This window comes from Cyclopterus lumpus, chromosome 20 (genome assembly GCF_009769545.1).
Source record: "Cyclopterus lumpus isolate fCycLum1 chromosome 20, fCycLum1.pri, whole genome shotgun sequence".
Lineage (NCBI taxonomy): Eukaryota > Metazoa > Chordata > Actinopteri > Perciformes > Cyclopteridae > Cyclopterus > Cyclopterus lumpus.
In genome coordinates, this window is record NC_046985.1 from 16,146,829 (window position 1) to 16,170,375 (window position 23,547).

General features: G+C 46.5%; 1 protein-coding gene across 5 annotated transcripts in view; it reads right to left on the reverse strand.

The window, feature by feature from the left end:
- The window catches only part of mpp7a (membrane protein, palmitoylated 7a (MAGUK p55 subfamily member 7)), a 115,683-nt gene that overhangs the window by 26,593 nt on the left and 65,543 nt on the right, over positions 1 to 23,547 (reverse strand). For 4 of the 5 annotated variants that reach the window (XM_034560437.1, XM_034560438.1, XM_034560439.1 and 1 more), the window contains 5 exons: positions 14,530 to 14,611; positions 13,961 to 14,046; positions 13,405 to 13,479; positions 10,240 to 10,436; positions 9,587 to 9,699 (listed from right to left, as the gene is read on the reverse strand). In XM_034560437.1, the coding sequence (XP_034416328.1) occupies positions 9,587 to 9,699; positions 10,240 to 10,436; positions 13,405 to 13,479; positions 13,961 to 14,046; positions 14,530 to 14,611 (553 nt within the window). The remainder of the gene's footprint in view (positions 1 to 9,586; positions 9,700 to 10,239; positions 10,437 to 13,404; positions 13,480 to 13,960; positions 14,047 to 14,529; positions 14,612 to 23,547) is intronic. The other variant, XM_034560440.1, reaches the window with a different exon arrangement.

Genomic DNA, 23,547 nt, shown 5'->3' on the forward strand with positions numbered 1-23,547 from the left:
TTTAGATATTCAGTGTATGTGACTTTTGAGATTATGGCAATGATTCGTCACCGTGCGTATGCGTCCATGTCACAGTGCAAGTGTTTGAATTTTCTGGTTGTGACTCGTGCTGAGTCCACATAGATCACTGGAAAAACAAATATCCCCTGGGTGTCAAAACTCTCTTTATGCTCTTTAATTTTCCATACATAGTGGAAAATCTCAAAGCACTGCTTTCTAGAAAGGCCCGATAAGAAGGCATCATGGGACGCAGTCTTCCTCCTCCTCTGACTTTATTCTCTAGTCTGCCGGCTTTAAAATCGACCAACATCTGAGCACAGGAATCCGCTCGCCCCCCAGTAGTGTTGCAGGAGCGCTTTTGGCTGAAGAGCTTACAGACGTTGCATCACTGAGAGGCATGAAGGGAAAACAAACCAAAAACTAAGGACAACAACTGCCTACCCCCTCCCACCGCCTCCTTTATTTCCCCATGCAACCTCAGTAGCATTGCAAAAGCATCTGTAAGTTCTAGAATTTCAGACTTTTAGGGACGGGCCAACTCTAAATCATACAACCACATCCAACAGGCTGAAAAGCAATGCAGCAACCAAGTACTCGCATAGAGGAGATGTTATTATAACTTACACTATTTAATTTTTTTCTTTCTCTTCTCTTCCTCCTGAAATTCTCTGATTTCAGTTAAACCTCATTCTGATACTGCTAACCCGCTGAAGCGCTGGATGTTGTTTTCAAAACTCAGATGGGTATCAAACTCAGTATTTATAAACTTGCGTGTGCACTGGATATCCTGTGAAATCTGGAGTTTGAACGGTGTAGTGTGTAAAGGAGAGTTAACCTCTTAACCTCAACCTCTGAATATAAAGAGAATGGGACGCAGAGCGGGAGACAGAGGGAGATATAAAGAGACAGAAACAACAGAAAAAAGGCAGATGGGCAGACAGAGGATCTGTGTGCGAGCCAGCTCGTGTGGCCCGAGGTCGATACAGAGGGACGATACCTTGTGATTTGTCGGTGATTGGGAGCATTTTCTGTACAAGACGCATAATTGGAATTGGAAGCAGCTCTGTGGAAAGGGCCGCAGAACCAAAGCGGCCTACGGTAATTGTCATTAAGTCTGACCGGGACCACATCAACGATGCCGGCGGCCGGGCCGGACCTCCAGAACAAAGCGTGCAAAAAAACAAAAATCAAAACATCCAGAGCCGTCCTCGAAGACGTCCACAGGCCCACAGCGGAGGCAGAACAGGATAACAACTACATTCTGCAAATCCTCGACACGATCCGTCAGTGGAATCATGCTGTCAGCAAGAGGGCAGAAATAGCTCCCCGGAGGCTCCTGGACCACGACAGAACTACTGCTTGTGTTTGTTTCTTTCACATGGGAGTCCAAGACTTGAAAGAGTTAGACTGGACAAAGTCAAGTACATTATGAAAAGCAGAGAACTATGTCTCAGGGTAATGTCTGCATAACGTGGCACACGCTAGAAAAGGCACACAATCCACTGTTAATGCATCGAAGAGACAGCCGCGACAGGAGGGCAGAGGACAGAAGGAAGAGAAGGAGGCAACGTCTCTCACCTAGCTGGAATCCGCTACTATAGTCAGCGTCCTCTGGTGATGAGAAGGGAAATAAAGGAGAAGCCAGAAGAGAGGCACAACATCATGTTAAAGAGAATAGTCAGACATGAGAGCAACAGGCACCTACCGCCATCACCACAGAGACACATACGAGAGAAAAGAAAAATATAACGCACACACACGCACACACACACACACACCAGGGGTTTTGTGTTATTTATGTTGGTGGAGTTTTAGTTAATTATGTCAGCTTTATCCAGAGTGATAGCTAGTGATGTAGTGGTGAGTAAGAAGAGAGGTCAACTGTGACCTCAAGTCAGTATATCGTGAGTCAAAATACGGAAGACCTGAGAGGCGAGGGGGAGAAAAACTGAAATTCTGCTGCTCTTTTTTCTAAGTCTGACCTTGTTTTCTGAGTTGTTTTCTCCCTTTGTGTTTATGATTTAAGAACAGGTGGTTTTGCCAGGATGTTCCTGACGTTATATTGTGTTCATCTGTGTAGGACATAGGACTAAAAACATTCACGTTTCCTCCCGATGAGTTTTAACATCGGATGCATTCTAATCCGATGTGAGGTCCTGGGACAGGGATGTTGTATGCGTACAGATTGTAAAGCCATCTGAGGTGATATTAGGCTATACAAAATAAACTGAATTGAATTGAATTAAACCAGTGATTCTCAAAGTGGGGTCCGTCTTCCAAAAGTAGTTTGTGAAAAGTTATCAGATTCATTCATTTAAATGATCATGAGGATAAACAATTAAACTTTTTTCCTCGCCTGTTTTAAGCCAAACACAAAATGAAAAACCTTTTTTTCTTACTTGACTCTCAAGGCTTCCGTACAAATAACAACATATCAAATTCTTGAATTTACCTCAACAAAACTTGTGGATAAACCCTATTAAAATAATAATTAGCACAAACTGGATTCAAGGTTGACAGTCCACTACATCCCTGACCATTGCTTTGGATGTTTTCTTGAAGTTTATGAATCATTTTATGTATTATGGGTGCGTTCCGCAGGCACAAGATGACTGGAGGTGTCCATGTGAAGGAATGATTCTCTTCTGTCCGCTCTCATGATGATGACAGGTTAGCTGGTGAAAGATGAGTTCTTGTACAATGCAAGAGCCAATACACTTTAAACTCTTCCATTGTGTTTGAGGGGAGAAGTGGACAGGGGATGTCTGATGCTCCCCTTTCAGAGCGATTAGCTTTGACATGAGGAGACAGGCCAAATGAAAACAAGAGGGATGGAGAGCAGAGGTGAGAGGTAGCCCTTTGGTTACACACAGAAATGATGAGGGTGAACCAATTCACAAATGGTTTTGCTGTGTGCGCATTGCAGCGCTATCAGCCAGTAATGTCCTATTGAACAGGAGATGTCAGACAAGTAGTACCTTCAATCTCCTCGACTGTGAGAGCACCAGAAGCAAGGAATGGAAATGAGTCACAGTTAGAGCGATTGCCGGATTACAAAAAGTAAATTGAGGGACGGGATGAGGGAATAAAGAAGAAGAGGACACCTACCAAATTCTACAGCCACATCGTCTTAGAAAAGACAAACAAAAGACAAACAAATGACAAAAAGAAGAGTTAACATCCTCACGTCTCATGTGAAATACTGGAATTTGAGCCACAGTTACAGCAAGCTAGTTTGTTTCTCTCTGTTATGGACTAAAGTAGTACACAATACTGTGACAAATTCAGATTGAAATATTGTTTCATTTCTCATACAAAACTGAAATAGTATTTTTCCAAAAATACTAACTCAAGGTCCACTTACAAGCTTTTTCCAAAGATTTCCACTGCAACTCATGGTCTTCATCAGTGAGTCAAGTTCAGTTTTCATGTCATGGACAAAGTATGCAAACCTCGGTGGGAGATCCTGACCCCAAACCCAAGTTACGTGATGACCTTACATTCAGATTTGTTTGAGCTAACTAGTGTATCAAACTATAAAGGCCTTTACACATTGGCAGCGTGACGTACAAACAGGGGGATGTGAAAATACTCACCTGAGAATATTTTGCATCAAAACTATCCATACTGGCAGCGATGTGAATTTGCGACACATGCAACATTTTCTTTTCTTGTGAAATAGAAGACTAGAAGTAGAAGAGGCCCAAATACCAGGATCCTATTGACCCAGATCAGCATCTGTCTGAGGTATATTGTTGTTGAGATTCCCTCTGGTAAACTGTTACGCAAGTGTATTTGTCTAGGTCTTTTATTGTGAAAGGTAAGAACCGGTCTGCGCTGCCTGTCACGGTTGAAAGGAGTAATAAAGTTTGCCGCCTTGGTTCAGACTACGGAGGCTTCGTGTTGTTCTACACTAGTGTACACTGTGATTGGCTGATGCCTTAATTAGCTCAGAGATGTCTACCTCATTCCAAATTAAATTACGTTGCTCTTTCTCCACTTAATATTTGCGTTCTGTGCAACGGTACAAGAGCAACAAGTCAATATATCGACGTGCATTCTAATCACACAGAACACGCCCCCTGCGTGTAATGGCCTTTTGACTGAGCCTTTCACGTTCTACTAAATTACATGTCTACAGTTACCATTTTGCTAGAAGACATTTACATCCATTGTTACCTAGTGAGACAGAGTTTGTGGAATATGTATGTGGTGTAGCCACTGTGACTACACCGAAAGAAACATATTTAGATTCAAAAGGGTTGAAGGTATAGCAATTGAAGTCACTCCAGATGTTTAAGAGTGCCATCCAAGACATCTAGAAGACGGCTTTAAAAAAGTGGTAGCCGAAGCAGGATCAGTGTGCGTGTGTTTGGTTAAGGATGCCGTGAACATTTGGAGGCACTTATAAATGCTTCCTCCCCTTCACGTGTTCCCGTTCTGGCCCAACAAGGTTAAATCAAAACATACATAACACCACCGACCACAGCATGAAGGGGGATGGGGGTGGGGGGGACCCAGGGAGCTGCTACGTCACGGCGCGGAGGTAATGACCAGCCCAAACAGCAGTCAGGAGCGATCACCGCGAAGGTCGCACCGCGCTACGAGACGTCGGGCCCCCGGGAGCCGTGATTGTTTCTGAAGTGCGGAGCCAAACGTGTCTCGCCTTTATCTGACATCTTGTTTCACATGTTAGCGTTCACGGCAATGTTCCCACTGATGTTGCCCTCCTCCCGCTGTAATGTGACAGTTTAAGTCGAACCAGCGCCCAGAGCCCATTTCGAGTGGGACGAGAGGTAATTGTAGAGGGAGACTTGAAAGAGGGGGAAACAACAAGGACAATATGAGAACGATGAAGATATCGAAAACTCTGTCCACGTGCTGCCCTGACTGCACTCGGGGGCGGCTTTTCATCTGGTGCTTATCTGCCACAGGAATGGTTTGCATTTTGCCTAATGGCCTCGTGGCCTCGTGGCCTCGTAGACCAGCATTCCAAGGCTAATGAAACACCGTGCGATTACTCTGCAGAATGTGAATCCAAAGGGCCTATCTGAGAATGCTTAAATGGTCTTCTCTCAGAGTGCCCAGGGCCCTTCCGCCAGTCCAAAGAAACATTTCGACAGCAGTGATATGGAGCTCAAGTCCTGATCTGATGTGACGGTGGCAGACGTCATCTACTCAGCCAGCGTACCAGTCAGCTGCTAACCGGCCTTACTGGGTGCGTCATGCACCCCCATATTGAGAGGGACTTGTGCTTAGGGGTGTATCACATGTCTCACATTAAAGAGTCACCACAAAGCAGGGCAGAAGGGGTGAGATGAGGGGAGAGCTGGAATGAAGGAGATATATCGACTTCATCACACCTTGGGTAAACATTCTTTTGTGGTTTTGGCTGTGGTTTTTACCGGTTATGAATAGACTGTGCTCATGGTAATTGTTAAGATACGGAAATGCGATGCAGAGCAGAAAGAATCACAAGCGGTCAGACAATCTGACTGAATTTATTTGAGTAAAGTTAGGGACTGATCAAACCAGTCCTTGTTAGTGTCCTTCATCATCATCACCACAAGAGTTAAAAAACGATCGCCCGAGTCCTACTGGCCGTTAAGAGAAATTTTAAATTGTAGGTATCTTTTCATCTATGGATGGTACTTTGTGGAGCAGAATCAGTGCTGTTGGAAAATCCTTCAGCTAACTGCTTGGCGAGGCAGGAGGAGACAAAGGAGTGACCCATAGTTGGCATCCTGTAAATGGCCCCGAGTTATATAGCTGATGTCACCCTCGCAGCCAGACTGAACACAGGGCCAGGTTCGGGGCCACTGAAGAGCGATCTCGGGGCGGTATTTTCAAAAACGGTTCAGAGCGAGAGTGAGAGAGTCGGCGCTGTATGGAGTGAGACGTGGAAAGAACCCCCGAGGTGAGCGATAAGTGCGTCCACGTGTTTGGCAGACTGCGACTCGAAACCAAACAATCACGGCGGCGGTGGGATTTGCATGTCGGAGACGGAGGAGCAGTACATGCTGTACGAAAGCCCAGAGAGCCGTCCCTATGTTCAGAGAGAACAGATGGGGAGGCTGGACGACAGCCAGGCATCAATGGAAGGGTGCTGGGGAGGGTCAAAAAAAGAAAAGAAGGGAGGAGGCAGGTTTGACAACTAGAGATGTAAAATAGTTGATCTAACCCCTGTATTGAGTTAATAATTAACTTAAACTGATGGCACTTTAAACATCAGTTTCATAACCAAGGTATGCGTCCATGAAGGCGAGAGGGATTATTTATATCTCGCAAATGTGAGGCGTAAATGGACCCGGTTAAGTAACGCTTGCCGCAGCCGCTCGCCAAGGCCAATATTGTTCCAGCCGACGGAGCTCCCGGGCTGGAAATAGAGAAAGAGAGAGAAAGGGACCCCCGTACTCAATCACCACCTCCGTCCTGCGCTCGGTAACAGCGGGGTCTGGTCTCCGTGGTATGCTTCCATTACGTTGCAGTTTATGACCCCGGCCGGTCCGCCCCAACGTGCACGGGGGCCGCGATTCTAAACTTTCGTCTCCCTCCATCTCTTCTGACCCGGCCACCGCCACTCCGCAAGGGCCACATCTGCTACCGAATGTGACCGCATCCATCTATTCCTCTTTCAGTCCATCCATAATCATTTTCTTGTTAGCCTTTTACAAAAAAAAATTGTTTTAAATGTCATAGCTTTTACACCCTTCACTTTTATTCACTCAACTTACACTCCGACTGATTTTTTTTTTTTTTTAAACCGATGTGAATGCAGAAGAACAGAGTGAACTTCTCATTCCCCAGTTATTCATCTAGTCCTGAGAGGGCCATGTCAAGACTTCATACTACTGCTGCTGCACTCACAGCTAATCCTTACAGAATGTATGACATTAGGGAGAAAGTTTAGCTCCAGCTCAAAAGAGGACTTATGTTGCTTTGCTATGGGCCGCAGCAGACTCTACTACATTTTACACCTGCCTTCTGTGCATAGAGAGGTTGTGGAGGGGGGATATAAATCACCCATAACTCATAAGAGGAACTGGGCCATTAAAATGAAATAGTAATGGAACAGTGCAGCACTGTCTGCCTTTAACTTTTTAGCAGGCTATTTTTGGCCATTCTGCACCATGTGTGCCAGTGTGCGGTTGAACATAACTAGGAAATGACAACATCCATAACTCACCGACGGCTTAAGATGGGAGGTAAATAAGTTTGGAGGTGGTCAGTGTAGCTCTGCTGCTTATTTGGGAGCTGCATATTGAATGGGTCACGTTACATTAAGGGCTCACCGCCATGTTGAGGGGAAACAAGCAGTCAAACGGACTTGTCCGTCCCAAAGTGGTAATCGACAGAGAAAAATATGGCCAATAAAGAAGCTGGGTTTTGGTTCAACGGGGTCATTGAGGAAACCAGAGCAGGCCTATGAGGCCAAGAACAAGCGTGGTGTACTTTTCCCAGAGGGCCCGCGGATGAGAGACGAGTAGTACGTCACAGAGGAGAACCAAAATGGATGTGAAAGTGTGACAGGTTTGTCTGTAAATAAAGCTGATGTGCTGTGGGATAACTTGTAATAATTAGACATACAAAAAAAGACAGTTTTTCCCCCTTTTTTTTCCAGCTATGAAGATTCCAGAAGCGCAAACGTCATGTAAACAGCCCGATGTGAGTGACACTGCAGACGTGAGTCTGCGCGGGGCGGGGTGGTCTGCGCATTCAGCACGTCTCTCTCCTCCATGGCCACAGGCGTGCACAGGCACCCGTATTGTCACGGGGCAGTCCCGACGCCAGCTGGATGGGCTTTCGTTCATGCACCGGAGCTTCCCGTATACAAACCAAATTGCTGTTTGGCAAGCATTCATCAAGCACAGCTAATGTCTTTGTTATCTTGAGACTGCATGTTGGGGAAGGTCTCACGGGGGACTCAGTCAGGTGCAACGGAAAGTCCTGCGAATCATTGGGGGTTCTAGTTTATTAAGGTGTAAATGTGGCCAATTTGGGCATGAAAATATGTTCTAAAAGCAGAAATCGGTTACTACTTTGCATTCAGCAGCTGCACGAGAGAGAGAGAGCGTTTTGCTCACAGAGCGCAAAGTCTTAAAAAAAGCACACTCCCCTTCCAGAGGTGAGAAGTGACGAATTACTTGGTTACATGTTACATGTTAAATTTGGTCTTGTCAGAGTAGCTTTATTGCAACATACTTCTTAAAAATCATTGCCATTACTCCGTTAGATTTATAAAAGCACTGAGCAATATGATGTGGACATGGCTGATGTCTTTCCACCACAGAGGGTCTTCCTCAGGTCACAATGGAGAAAGTGAACACACCTGTATTTAACACTCAATTATGAAACATCGCAGAATTATGTCCTCATTAGCCTGAACTGAGACACTTTCAGAATGATAAGAGACCGATTAATCAAGAGCTGATGACTTAAATGCGTTCACTTCTTTAACTTTTCTCTGAGGAAGACCATCTGTGGTAGAAATCATTCCAGTCATTTCCACATCACATGGTCATTATCATTTTTTTTTTTATTACTTATACTCGAGTACCTGTTTTTGCAAAGTAACAGTACTTTTACTTGCATACAGTCCGTGGCTACTCCACCCACCTGTGCACCCTTCTCTTTTTGGAGTCTGAAGTGAAGTGGAGGTTGTGAAGATGTTAACCATTGCTGTTAAACATTCCTGTCAGGGTTCTTTTCTGTATTTTGATTTGACTGCTCGACTGCAGAAGGACAATTATGAATTATCTTTGGTCAAACCACAAACCCCAAAACAGTGGCCCTGTTTATTCTAAAGTTGATTACCATCAAAAGCCCGTACTTTTTGCCCTCTCTTCAAATACTAGAAGAACTGCAGTATTTCTAAACTCTCATTGACTCTTTAGTCTTGAACTTAAAACCAGGGTCTGCATATCTAACTGCAGTCCTTTTCTTGCCTAACATGGTTTATGTCTCCTGTCTTCATCATGAAGCGATCAACTGTCTTTGATTTATAAGGGCAATTTAGCTACAATCCCCCCCCATTTCCTGATCTCCTACATCCCCGGCTAAGTACTTCTGCTGATGCCTTCTCCCCCCTAACTTTTCCTGCACTGTCAGGCCAGGGTTGGGGTCACCGTATCAGCTCGCAATAATAAAACGTACGTTAATGTGCTCCGCAGAGCAGATGCCTATATCACATCTGTGGGTCTCGCGTCCGATCATTAATCCGTAGTTAGAAACTTTGAGATGCGAGCTTAAGAGCCTGTGTTCTTTCTGGAAGGTGTAAAGGCTCCGAGAGGTTTTCCAAAGGGCAAACCTTTTCCTCCTTTTTTCTTCTTCTACTGTGTTAATAAGCCGAGCGCATCTACACGTAGAGATAGGCAAAGAAGGTGGACAGAGTGTAAAGAGTCTGGCTGGAGACTGGGAGAGTGAACCATGGAGCAGGCATGAAGGCAAATCCAGACACAACACTTCCTCCAATAAAAGGCGTGAAGCAGCGCAACGGTGCCGCCGGCTTTGGAAGGCAGGGATGAGTCCTGAGTCCACCTTGCTTCCACCGCTTGTTAGTTCATCTACCCCTCCTAAACCCGCCTACCTGTTGCAGTGTGTTGTCCTGGTTGTGGGCCTATCAGTGTATGCTTACATGATCGGCGGCTAGAGGTCCTCTGGAGCGGGAGAGTTGCAACAGGTCCCCGCATTGAAAATCTCCTGGAAGAAAAGAGAGAGAGAGGAGGGTGACGAAAAGAGAGAAAAAAAAGGCACAATAAAGAAATATGTTTTCACGACCACCTGGGGGATAATAAACACTCCCTGCTACGCTTTCAAATCCACCGGTTTCACGCTGTCAGCTGGTGAAAGGAAAGAAGGATTGAGGAGGCGAAGGAGAAACGCACTCTGTTGACAAAACTGCAGGGTGCAATCTGAATGTTTGCGTACGTTCTATCACCCTCCCCCCCTTCCTCTGATGCTCGTTGACGTTGCCAAGAAACTGCTCTGGCCTCCCGAGCTCTGCACATTGATGTGCGATTTTCCCATCCGCTTGCCATCCGAAGTGGATCCGTACCAGCGCTATCAAACGCTGTCATTACTCATTCCGGGGACCAGACATTGTGCAGAAATCCAGAACGTTTTGGCAGTGCGTAATGAGGAAGGAGGGAAAAAAGAAAAGAAAGAGAAGGAGGGTGAAAGTTGCAACAGCAGCAAAAAAAAAAAACGGTCGAGCCAGCCTTGTTAAGCGTCGTCTCTTACCTCTCCTGGAACTGCTTGGACGGGATCAGGCCGGCTCTGGGATTGGCCTCCCCCTCGTGTTTGGCCTGCCACCAGGTGGCATCGTCCTGGCTCATGATCTGAAGGATGGCGCCCCTCTTGAAGGCCAGTCCGGCCTCCTTGCATGGTATGGCTTTGTCCTCCTTGGGGTCGTAGTCAAAGAGCGCCTTCATGAACACCTGGATGTACAGCGGAAAACAAAGAGCTGGATTGAGGGCACGGCAGGAAAAAGCAACGCTTCACTGTGAACGACCTTTTCCCATGGTGACGGCTCTAAGGGGAAGCCACTGCGGCGCACACAGAAGGTGCTTCAGCAGCGCTCGGGGGGGATTATTCCAGAAAGGTCATTGCAATCAGAAGTTGAAACCAGCAACAGCGGGGCTAAATTAGTCCCTCCGCATGGTTCCATCAACACGTGGGACGGACTAAGCTTCCAAGTGTGGCGAGACTTAACATCTCCTGAGTCAGAGGCTCCAGTTTGAATCGCTTTGTTCCACCAGCTGACACAATCTAATATCCATAATCTTTCCACATTAAGGAACGGGGGAAAAAAGTTTTCTTTCTTAAAGGGAGTTGGTCTCATTTGGTCCGGCAGCGGGGGTGGACCAAACTCATCAACACAAAGGAGGTTGGGCGCCATGGTGGAAAAATCTCCGACAACTGGGTTGTGGGCGGCGAGCTGCGACCTTAAGCACCTCGCGGCGTCTTTGTGCCCAAATTGAGTTCTGTTACAATGAGATATTGCTCCTAAGACACCTCAGTACATGTGGAAAGAGAAAAAGAGAGTAGAGCGTGTAAGTGCGAGATGACATTTTTCGATGTCCTATTGATTTAAAGAGCGCTTTGTGCCATGTTGTAAAGTTCTGTCTCTGGCCGAGCTGTTTTGTTTGGGTCACAGCGGCCGATTTGGCTGCTAAACCAACCGGCGTAATGCCCTCGTACATCTCTATGCTTCTCCCCTGGCTGGGTTTATTCGGCCTGTACTGTATATGCTCAGCCACACCTGATGTTAGAGTGCTGAGTGTTTGGCAGCAGGAGACTCCTCCCCCTTCCCCCCCTCAGGACGTTGGCATCGCACTGGTTCTCTCGAAGAGCCAATGGGATTTTTAACATTTATTTTGGGATTATTGCAGAAAAATAAGTTCTGCAAACCCCCCAAAAAAGGTTTATGGTACCTTTTGTTCAGCAAGATTATCTAAAATGAATACCGCTTTTATTTATTTTTTAAGCGTGCACGCAATCTCGAGAAGTAAATAAACGTTAGGCTAGAAACAAACTAGACCGCAGTCGAGACAACCTCCCAAAAAGGAAAAGTATGTAGTAATGGAACGCCTCTCAGAGTCAAGGTTCCTACTCAGGCCAAATCCACCTACCTCGACTTCATGAAGAGGCAACTGTCTGGCATCATTGTAAACCATCAACAAAGGCAACATTAAGTATATTTGCCTGTATTTATTTAAAAATAATACATACTATAGTAAAACCTGGGCTGCATGTAAATACATCGTTGTGTTATTAAGTGGCTTTATATGGCTTTAAGTGGAATTATAAGTTATAGTAAAGAACGCTTTGTACCCTCGGGGCTGCGTGTGCGCGCTCCTGCAGCAGAACACGGCAGGTTAAAGAGAGCCGTCACGCTTTCTGCTGCAGGAGAGCGCGCACACAAACAGCCTGAAAGAGCTGAGCAATAAATGAGCATTAAGAAACATCGATGCTGGTCTGTTGCCGTCATCGTGCTTCAGGAAACTCAAGTCGAGAACGGAAAAGCGTCACCCACCCCACCCCTCCCCTCACAGGCAAGCTCACCGTAATGTACCGCATACCACGATTGTTACCTGCTTACATTCAGGTTTACCTGTAAGTCCAGGTAGTTACAGAATGTGGCTCTTGGTAGTTGTTAACGAGTGTTACCTGCTTACATTCAGGTTTACTTGAGGCAAATGAAAGGGAAGTTTGAAACTGTCTCCATTGAGCGAGTGTGAACAAGAAAATTTGAAATACAAGAAATAACTATCGACATCTCTCTATTCTTTGCATTAATATAGATTATTATAATTTTTTTTCCCATTGAATGACATATTTGACGGGTGAACAAGTGTCGGCCTGCTGAACCTGCTGCCACCGCGACCCGACCCCGGATAAGCGGCTGATAATGGATGGATGGATGGATGGGACATATTTGACACTGAACTTGTTCATCTTTATCTCAGTGATAGTGTCAAAATGAGCATAAAATATCACTATGAACCTGAAATTATGTCTCTTTGTGTTATCATATACTGAATAAAGCAAAACTACAGAGCAAAATCACACTCTGATTGAACCAATCTATGAACTATCAGAAACAATGGATATCAGGGGCCCCAAGAAAAAATGTGTGCACAAATTCACCAGGGTAATTGGAATCCTACAAATGCCCCTGCTCTCCATCCATCTGATACTGGCCCGGCCCGTCTGTCAAATTGTAAAAGTCAATGTGGCCCCTGAGCCAAAAAGTTTGCCCACCCCTGGTGTACAGGCTGTTAGGAGCAGAACGTGGATGCCGCTGGGCGGCAGCAACCGCTCTCTCCATGTCACACTCTACTACTGCAGTTTATTGGAGGCCGTTTGACCTCCTTCACACAAAGTCAGAACTCCTATTCTGTCACTGTCCATTGCCTCACTAGCAGTCCAAACAATTCTGGCTATGAAGTTGTCCAACTTTCACCTCAAGTGAAGGTGGGACAACTAGTTTCTAGTCTCGGTTTTCCAAGTGATCCGCTAGGAAAGAAAAAAGACACTGAGTTGGATGATTGAAGTGGTTAAAACAAGAGGTAGTGAAAACGGTTCTGTACGTTCTGGATGGCTGAAAAAGACGTGTTAACCCAATTGCTATATCTAATTACAAAAATTGCATAATCATTTTTTTTAATCTGGGTTTCTCTTTAACAATTGAACAAAATAGGGTGCATTGACACATTCCAATAACCTGCCCTGGTCTAATGACATTAACTTGTTCATACATCCTTTCCTCACTATGGCTCCAAAACGATGTTCTGCATCCAGTAAAAAAACAAAATCATGCTGGAGCAGAGAAGCTCTCCCTGTTCTTTAAAGTCGACGAGTGTAACCCAATAGACATAATGATTAAGCCAGGAGAAAACCTACCTTTGGCTCCTTGGTTGGCTCCTCCTCCTTGACGCTGGGGATCACTTTAAAGGTAATGGCTCCTTGCGACTGGGCCTGAATAATTGGAAGAGACAAGATAGATACTCCGGTTTAGAGACAAATGGAGTGAGTTGAAACACCATCCGTCTGTCCAGCACCTAATCCAATGAAAGTCACATATGTCAAAGCACGGCTTGATTTTTCAACAATGGAAGGGTTATTAGGATGGGGTGGCTGTGCTTGGCAGGAATAGAGTATGTGTCTGTGCGTCTGAGGGGGTGTAAAGGAGGAGTGTTGAAAGCTTTCATCAGGCCAGAGGCCTTTGTGTCCGAGAACACCTCCAGAGTTTAAGAGGCTCTCCCTTTCCTTTCCAGTTGCCCCCCCACAACCCTTCCACATCACCCCTTGAGTTCAGGCCCACGGCAGAGCTCATTCAAGGTTCGGAGAAAAACTACTAAGCATCAATCTCATCTGGCGAGGCCGACACACACACACACACACACACACACACACACACACACACACACACACACACACACACACACACACACATTACCAGAATGCGAATGATCTCCTCTGGTTTCTTGTCGTCCACAGGGATTCCATTGACCTCCTTCAGTTCATCCCCTACGTGAATCAGCCCTGTTTTACACACAAGCACACGGTTTATGCATCCACAATAATGTATGCTAATGTCCTAGTATAAGTGAGCTACTGTGTAGAAGTCCGGCGCTCAAAAAGAGCCTGGGGATGTTTACAGTACACCAGATTACTGTTTATCTTCGTGGTGGCATTTGCGATTGGGAAAGAGTCAAAGCTTTATTGTCCGCACATGTGGAAATGTGCCTTTGGCAGAGCTGTGGCAGAGCTGAATACCAGACTGGACACAATGAACACAAAATGAAACAGAAAACATGTGGACAGCAGGCAGAGCACCGCAGTGTTCTTGTCATTTAGCATGCATTTTTTGGAAAAGGACACGTTGAGGGCGGGAGCTGATGGATTCAGATTCAAGGATAAATCCTGATCACGTCCTAACTTTGCTGCACGCTGGGTGTAATCCTGCTGTGATGTAAATCTGCAGATCCACGTACAAATGTTGACACAAAAATGAATTGAACTGACCGCTTCGGTCAGCTGCTCCGCCTCTCATGATGCGGGCCACCACGATGGCTCCCGTGTGCTCGTCACGCCGTATCGTCGCCCCCTGCAAAGCCATCACAGAGAATTTTATGAAACTTGGATGAACTGCACCGGCTGTCCACGCTTAGAACTGCATTGTTCCAATTTTACACAATCCGGTTTAACATTCAAGGATGTACACTACTACTACTATACAGGATGGTCATTTTTACCAAAATGGCTGATTTATGGTTACTTTTCCAGAGAAAAAGTGATCGATCGACGGTGTCGTATTCATAGGGATGGACTCTTTTTTTTTTTATTGGTCTAAGTTGTTGGTTGAGCTGAACCACTTCCCTATTGATTTTAAATAATGTGGACCTCCCTGATCTTTGCGCCTCCCACATAATGTCTGTAATGAAAACAAAGAGGGTACATATGCTAAGTACGACCAAACACAATGACAATGCATTTCCTCTTCCTTGTTATGACAAAGATTCCTTTGAGAGCTACTTCATGTGTAAACCAATAAAATATCGGGGAGAAAAGCTGAAAAGATCTTTGAGACTATATTTTGCATACATTTCTTCAATGAAACAATGACAGACTAGCAACGATGACAGATAAAATGATCCAACAATCACATTAGATGATGTCACAGGTTGGGTTTGTCATTGATTGTCTGATCCGTGCTGCTGCAGCAGTGGTGGCAGAAGGATTCAATGGGGGGGAGAGAGAGGGTTGTGGGCAGAGCAGACGTGAGGCAGCAGACTCAAACACACACACAGTTGCTCAAGCGTTCCCTGTCCTGCTTTATGGGCTTGGTGCTCAGCCAGAGAGACACGCGGAGTAGAAGATGGGGTTTCAACTTCCTCAATCTGAACGACAGCGGTGATGCATTCTCCAGTAAAACCAAACAGCCTCTTCCCTTTACAATAAAACAATAGGCTTAATTGGTGCCTACCTGTCACGGCCCCTGGCACAGACACAGACACATGGCCTCAGGATAGCGAAGGTGTCATCCTCGCTCGGGCCCACGGCCAGCAGAACCAGACAGATGCGGCGTCTAGCCGACGCACGGTTTGCCGGGGCTGCAACTCATCAATCCACCCTTCCCTCGCTGCTATTCTCATCATCATGGAAGATTGTTTTTAACAACAAAAAACCTTCCTTACTCTGCTCACCGGCCGTGCTTTATTTCAGCTGTTCTATGGTTGCCCAGGTGGACCGCCGGAGCGCAACAGCTCGCCATGCGTCATGCCGCTCCCCTTTGTGTCTTTTTTGCATTTTCCTTCCTGCGACAGGCCCAAAGTAGTTCTGGCATACTACCAACGATGGAAAGCACAGGAGGAGATATTTAAAAAAAACTAAACTTAAAGACCAAAGGAGCTTCTGGTTTGTGCCACTTCGCCGATGCCATTAACACGTCATCTTGGTTGTTTTCACGACCTGTTCACACCTAACGGTTTTCCTCCGAGATAATGGTTTCCTCAAGGCCTTTTTTGGGGCGTGTGGAGATTGGGAAAGACGTCGGGATAAGACAGGGGTTTGGTCCCAACAGAATAATGGGGATAATTAAAGAAACCCGAGAGGTTTCAGTAGGAGAGAAATCGGTGGAGCGGGTCAGCGAGAGGGGAAGGCACTGTCAGACTCTGGTGTCAGGGTCACATATAACTCTCAGTGTGACTTAAAGCAGCTGTATGTGATGCAATGACCCCCAGACAGACGGAGAGGCCTTTGGTGTGTGTGTGTGTGTGTGTGTGTGTGTGTGTGTGTGTCTGCACAGGGAAAGAGACGGACAGTGTGAGATGGGGAGTCTGCAGAAAAATCTCGCAGGAGTATTCAGACATGTGGTCATTAACTTTCTCTCTCCGCTTTCGCTTTCCGACTTTTTTTTTTTTTTTTTTTACAGCTGGCTGATAGCCAGTGGTATGATGGATGTTTTTATTGTGTCCCCTGGGGGTCCCTGGTGGCTGGTGGCAGTTTAAAGGCTAACTACACAGCGGAGGGAGAGAGTGAGCGCGAGCCTTGGACTCAGAGTTTGTAAGGACAACACGCTGTCTGCATAAACCTATCTATGGAATCTTGCTCACACATGGTGCGTAGATATAAATCGTGTTTTGACACATATGGTTTAAATCACACGCTAGAAACCCCGATGCCATTTAGGAACACCACTTTTATGACTTTTACTGTGAGTGGCAGTGGTGATTATAGAGCAGCACATTTAGCATTCAACACAAACGGATGGGGTCGCGAACCCAGATCTCTGGGGAGCAAGGAGACCATGTTGTCCCCATTGAAACCACCGCGCTTTATGTGTTTTCACAGCAGAAAAGAAAACAAACTTGGGCCGTCAGTGGACACATTTGCTCGTTCTCATTTTACACCTCAATGATTCTCTGCAAAGAGTTATTTGAAGCAGTCGTTTTTAAAGCATTGATTCAACACGATTCTCATCTGACCCACTGCCCTGTAACATGATGGGAATTCATGGGCAGGCTGAGCATGCACCAAAGGGAGTAATGAAGGGAGAAGGGAGCCTCCCTCTTCATCTGGCCAGCCCGGGTACGGTAGCCAATTGAGCTCCGTCTGATAAGAGAAGCCGAGAGAAGCCAAAACGCTCCAGTTGCGAGCGAGCCAGACTTGAGGATAAGTGGAAGATGAGAGCAGAGCCAGGGCTTGACAAGTTGACTGGGAGGGAAGTCAAGGAGGTAGACAGTGAGGGTCAGAGTTGAGAGGAAGAGTGACTAGATATGACTGATATGATGAGGGAGCAAGAATGAAATAACAAATGAAAGAGAGAGACTGAGAGCAACCAAGAAAGTGACAGGGATGGAGATAGAAAACACAAGAATACTGGTAACGGAGAGAGAATTTCACTGGAGCCACAATCCACCTCAACAAGTCCTTCACCCTCCTGCCCTCCTAAAAGTATATTTTTTGACCTGCACAAGTGACACATTGTGCCAGTAGATTTACTTGACCAAGATTATAATTCAATGAAAAACCGAATAACAACATAAAGATGAGTATTGTAGTACTGCGTTTTTACACAGAGAGCACCTTTGCTTCTTGAAGGCCGCCTCTCTGGGATCAACCAATCAGCTCGACGCAATGGTTGATTTAAGATTTGGGAGCATCGGCACCTCTCCCGACCTACAGTTAGGTATGCCAACTTTCATTTCATTAGCTCACAGAGACATTTACATTTGTCTTCCCAGAGGCGTGGTATTAAGTATAAGATGGCAGCAGGTTTTTATTCACGTTTTTCTTTAGCCATTCCTTGATTATGTTGGGAGCGCCACATTTCCCTTCCTCCTCATTACGATGCACAGTCGGCCTTCATTCTCTCAATCCTCCTGGGGTGCATCAGCCTCTCCTGGAGGCCTGACAAATGCTTTGGAAGCACTGAGAGGTAACAGGGACGAGGGGGGGCGGGGGGGGAATCCAACAATTTCAACTCAGCATCACCTCCCCCTGTGCCTTGATACCCTATGGGTGCTATCCTCAGCATCCAGCCAAGCATGGCCACTAATGAGGAGTCCCTGCTCTGTTAAACAAATACATAAACAGTCAGGCTAGAACCTAAATAAGCTGCATGGTGTGTGTGTGTGTGAGTGAGGGGGCACACACGAGGAAGAAACAAGGTAAAGACCCTCAAGCCAAGATGGGCTTCTTGGCGTAGCAGCTGAGCATTAGCACACACTGATGGCTGGGTTTACAACAAGCACCTCAACGCCTGCTGGCACATGGAAGCCATTTCAGACTTTTCCTCACGCACTGGAAACAGTGCAGGAAGTTAGAGGGGGGGGGCGTCGGTGTCTGCCAAAGCACATGCACGCATGAATGACGGCGTGTTTAGGTGTGTTTTCGTGTGCACGTGAGCGTGTCCGCGTCCGCCGAGAGCTTCCACCTGAAGTTGGCCCAGGAGAAAATACTCTCAAAAGACTGGATGATTGATGCCGGACAGTCGCTGAGCCTGATGAATGGGCTATGCTATGTTAGCAATTAGAGACGAGGCGCCACTTAACCATCGAGTGGATCAAACGCGCTGTTTGCGCAGAAAAAGATTGAGGCAATGATGTTGTCAGGGGTCGGGATTTTCTCTTCCTGTTGTCAGCCATTGCTGCAGTTTGCCCTTTTAGATGGGTGTAGGATCAGCCTCAAAAGAGCAAGTCTCTGCTTAAATTAAGCAGCAGAAACAAAAGCGACGAGAGCGGGGGTCATCGTGGTCTGGGGAGGGCCCCCTGGCTGTGGTCAATTAGTCCTCAGTAAGGTGATCCGAAGCCTCCACTCTTAACGTGATCAGCTCCATATGCAGCTGCGGCTCCCAGCCCTATCCCCCCATTTCTAACACATAAATGCCTGCGATTGTTATTGTTGGGCCGGCCAAACACAGCGACTTAAGTCTCTGCTGTGCGATGAGGAGAGCTGGAGCAACACTCGTCCGTATCAAGCCATCGCCCCTCCTGCCGCATGCACACATGCTGCCATGGCAGCCGTGCTAAGTACGTGATGACAAATGGCTCACACCTCATACAGTGCGGACAAAAAGTTGTTATAAAAGAGAGAGAATAGGGGCTTGGATTTGGATCCCCTGTCTGAGAGTGTGTGTTTATTACAGGGAATGGAGTGAAGGCAAGGTTGTCCAGGGAACTGTCGGCACACAGTAGAGCCATGAAACTTAAGCAGATAAGAGGGGAAAGACAAGCTGGATGTCTCATCAAGTTAGCTCGGCTGGGATCAGCCACAACGGGTTTCTGGCGACTTAAGTCTTTACGGGGCAATTAGCGTGCCCTCTGGCTGATGGACTGGATGGATGGCTGGATGACATGATGGAAGCCGGCTGGCTTGTACTCCGGTTGCACCGATGACGAGAGGGCTGGCTCGCCGACTTGGCCGAGCTCCTCTCGCGTCTCGGGGTCCAGGGCGTGCTACGTGTGGCCCGTCTGGTGCGTGCCACGGTGGAAAAGAAGGATCTGAGGACCTCTCAGCCGGGGCCACGACTGAAGCCTCTCCATGGTTCCCAACCTGCCGGGGAAAAACAAGCACAGCGCTCCATTTCCCAAACACCCGGCCCCGTTACGAAGAGCTCGAAACACCGTCCTCGAGAAACCGAACCGAATGGCGTGGCATTTGACAAACATTATTTCTGCCCCCCCAAATTCAGAGCGACAAGGGCAAATAAACGCGAGTGGCCCCGGGCGGAGAGGCCGACGTGTTTTGACATGATGTCACTTAACGGCAAAAGTGTAACCGCGACAATAAACTCCTGCCGACTGCTGTTGACTGCTGTGTTTAGAGGTATGAATGCAAGTGTAGTGGAAACACATGCTGGCGTTCTTCGCACCAGATGTCGACCTATGGAAAAAACCAAATACAAAGTGGGAATGGGGCCTCCTGGACATTAAAACATAATTACCTCCATCATATCTGGTGTTGGAGTGTGTCATTTCACCTTACCTCACTTAGATGGCTCAGAGCCCCCCCCCCACCCCCCTCCCAACACATGACCGTTCCACGCACCAGCATCTTTTACGAGTTCTTACACACTTCCTCAAACACCACGGCGCTGCTCAGGAGAAGTCAAATCATGTGATATTCGTGCAGTCGGTCATGGTCAGAAAGTCCCTCCAGCCTCACACCCATCTATGAAGATTAATGCGACGTGGGAAAAATCAAGAACAATACAAATCTATAATATTGGGAGAAAAAGAACAAAGAAACAAAGCCACAGAGCGGTAAGGTACCCAAGGTTTTAATGTGAAATTATTTTTTGCCCCTCGAGCAGATGCAACAGAGCTGCTGCCGCTGGCCCCCTCTGGTGACCCATGGACCCGCGTCTCCACCCGTTTTATTAAATCACTTGTGATTGCAACTAATAAAAGCAACTGTCCCTTCCGTCCTTCTCTTCACACCCAGATCTCCCTTTTCGTACCCTTTTTTTTTTTTCTTTTTTTCTTCTTAACCCCGGGCCTGACCTATCAGTCTTAATTAACAAGTATACTGAGAAAAGGGAACATTGCGGGTCATTATTATGATAATTACGATGAGGAGGAGAGGTTCCAGGAGGAGCTGCCAGGTAACGTGATGAGGAAGGCCCCGTGTGACGGAGCGGCTTACCTTCATTTATCTTCCTCCAGGCCCTCTTTCCTTTTCCTCCTCTGCCTCTTTAAACCTTAATGTTAGCACAAGTCATTACCCAGCTGCTATGAAAACACACTTAGCAGCCCACCAGCACTTCAGACAGGTGGCGGGTGGATTTGGGGTGTGTGAATCTGCGTGGCTATCTCGGCCGATGTGTGTATTCCTTTACGTAGTGCCCGCATGAATCACCACGTAGACTGAGTGGAATCGCCGTCTCTCTGCTACAAGCTGGACGGTGCCAGATATTTAGTCATATTTACTGTGTGTGTGTGTGTGTGTGTGTGTTGTCTTAGAGCTCGGCATGAGTGCACACAAAGAGACAGTTGTGTCACACAGAGCGGTCGATCTCGGCTCTGGGATTGTTTAGTGTTTTCCCCGTCGCTATCCCGTCGTAAAGAAAGCAAGCACTTTTCACATGTCACTTCTCATTTCCAAAGGGCAGGGCAGGGCAACAATGGCTGCATTCAGCCACAGGGGCGGAGAAGAGCCGCTCGGAGCGCCCGGGATGCGTGTGTGATTGCACACGACGGGTGGACGTGGTTGTATTGGAGAGAGGCCCGTGAGATTAGGATCTGGGAATGCCTCAGATGAGACTTCTGGAAGCTGCCGCGTGTTTTCACATTCACCACTCATTGGGCTGCAAGGGTGGCGGGAGTGTTGTGCAGAGGAACAAACGCGGGCGCCTTTCCATCTTGGAATTGTGCAATATTGTAGTTGCGAATGTATTTCATTTGCTGGCAAAGAAAACATATTCCTGAAAACTTTCTGAACACATTTTCCAGGTTTTTTGTTTTACTTATATAAATTCAAAATCATATATACTTACATTTACTGTTTTTTATCGATATGACCCACACCCATACAGAGTATAATCAATCACATTAAGCTGCAGCGCAACCATCCAGAGTATAAAACAAGAACCTCGTTATCTCTTTTTTCTGTAATAGGCATTTCACTTGCGCCCGGCGACAATAAGAGTGAATTACAACGTCCTTTCACCACGTATCTCCTGGCTCTCAAAGAGGTGCAGACCATATTGTCTCTACTCCCTGCTCAAGGTTTTCAAACTGGCTCTGTAGCTGGCACTGGGTCCCTAGTGTAAAGGTTAGAGAGGCGGGTCTGTGGCCAAAAGGTGTAACTGTGAGAAAACTTCCCTGAATGACTGAAAAGGTCAAAAAATATTATGGGGCATTTTAAAAACGTGTGTCACTTTGGCATTGACAAATGTGACACTTGAAGCAGGCCTGTTAATTGTTTACGGATACTGTCCAGCCTAGGATTTATATTACTAACACTTACGGCCTCGTGTAGAAAATTTTTTTGGGGGCAAAAGTTAAACAGAACTACATAATAAAATGTTTATATATCCTGCATATCACGTGCAAATTCTGGATGGATCCTTCGTCTATGCTATCTGTCTCTGTCAGCCTCACAACATGCGCTTTACGATAAGAAACGGTGTCATTATGGGATATACACAGTTACGTTATTCTAATGAGATTAATATCAAGTTAGATAAGGGAGTTTACCGTAAATCAATTTGCATTTCAATAAATAATACAATATGACCTGTACACGGTACAAAAACGGTAATACAAGGAATATACAGTAGTTAAACCTAGGACACACACACACACACACACACACACACGCGCACACCTTGTCCTCATGTTTTAGAGCATCGGTGCTCTATCTTCCTTCGCAATGGTCCCAGGACACTGCGGCCTAATCCATCAAGTGAAAGACGTATTGCTTTTAATGCACATGGGTCGATACGTAAAACACTACCATGTGTGCTGTTGGCTCTAATCTCATTTGCTGCTCCATTAATTCCCAGCAAGTGTCATTATTTTCCCCTCGCTTTCCACGTTCTGATGTAAACAGACAGCAGAAAAAGTCACTTTTGGAAGGGGGAAAAATTAAAACCCAAATCTATCTACATCCCTCTCTTTGATAACAGACTCAATCAAGAGCGCCTCTCAAAAGCTCTATTTGCGGTGTGAACCTGCGTTTGTATACATGCACACCAGCCCAGTTTAAATACCTATTAATGCCGATGGCATGCAGACCGTCCGGATGAATGTGTTTATGAAGGCTTCCAGACGAAGGGGATCAGAGTGTCCGCGATCCGACCATCCCAATTGTGTCAGAGGAGGGCCCGCCTGGCACAGATGAGAAAAGCATGTCGAGTTGCCAGAAATCAAATTGCATGGCTTTCCCGTCTCGTCGCAATTATCAACTCCCTTTTTAAGTAAAGAAAAGTCCACTGGGCATCAATCACGCAGTTGGAGCTTTTACAATAATATTGTACATGTCATCTGCATTTGTGTGTGCAGAAACTGCAATGGTGCTATTTCGTGGGCGCATAATTTGAAATCAGCTGAGATCCAGCAGCTATGGCGGACTGGCTCTCACGACTGTGCCTGTGGTGGCACAGCCGTATTGTGCAGTCCACGCTTTCCATTCAGACGCACCTGGTGGCACCCGGTCAGGATGGGGGAAACCCAATCCGGGCACGCAAAGACCAGCGAGCGGAGAGCAGAGTGCGAGGAGAGCGATAGAGCTAGACTGGCGGTTGAGCTTGCGTGGCTGCTATTGAAGCCGAACAGCCTTGGGGTGGAAGAAGTAATCGGGAAAAAAAAGAAAGAATGATGGGATTGAGAGACTTTCGACAGTTTTGCACAAACGCGGAGGATGAATGTGGAGAGAGAGAGGCATCTATAAATCTATACTCCTGAACGATGGGTGTCCACATAGACGCTGAAGAGACGGGAGAAGATAAGATAAGACAATTCTTTATTAGTCCCGCAGTGGGGAAATTTACGAGCAGGGGTAAATCTTCACTTGAAGGACGGCAAAATGCATTAGAAT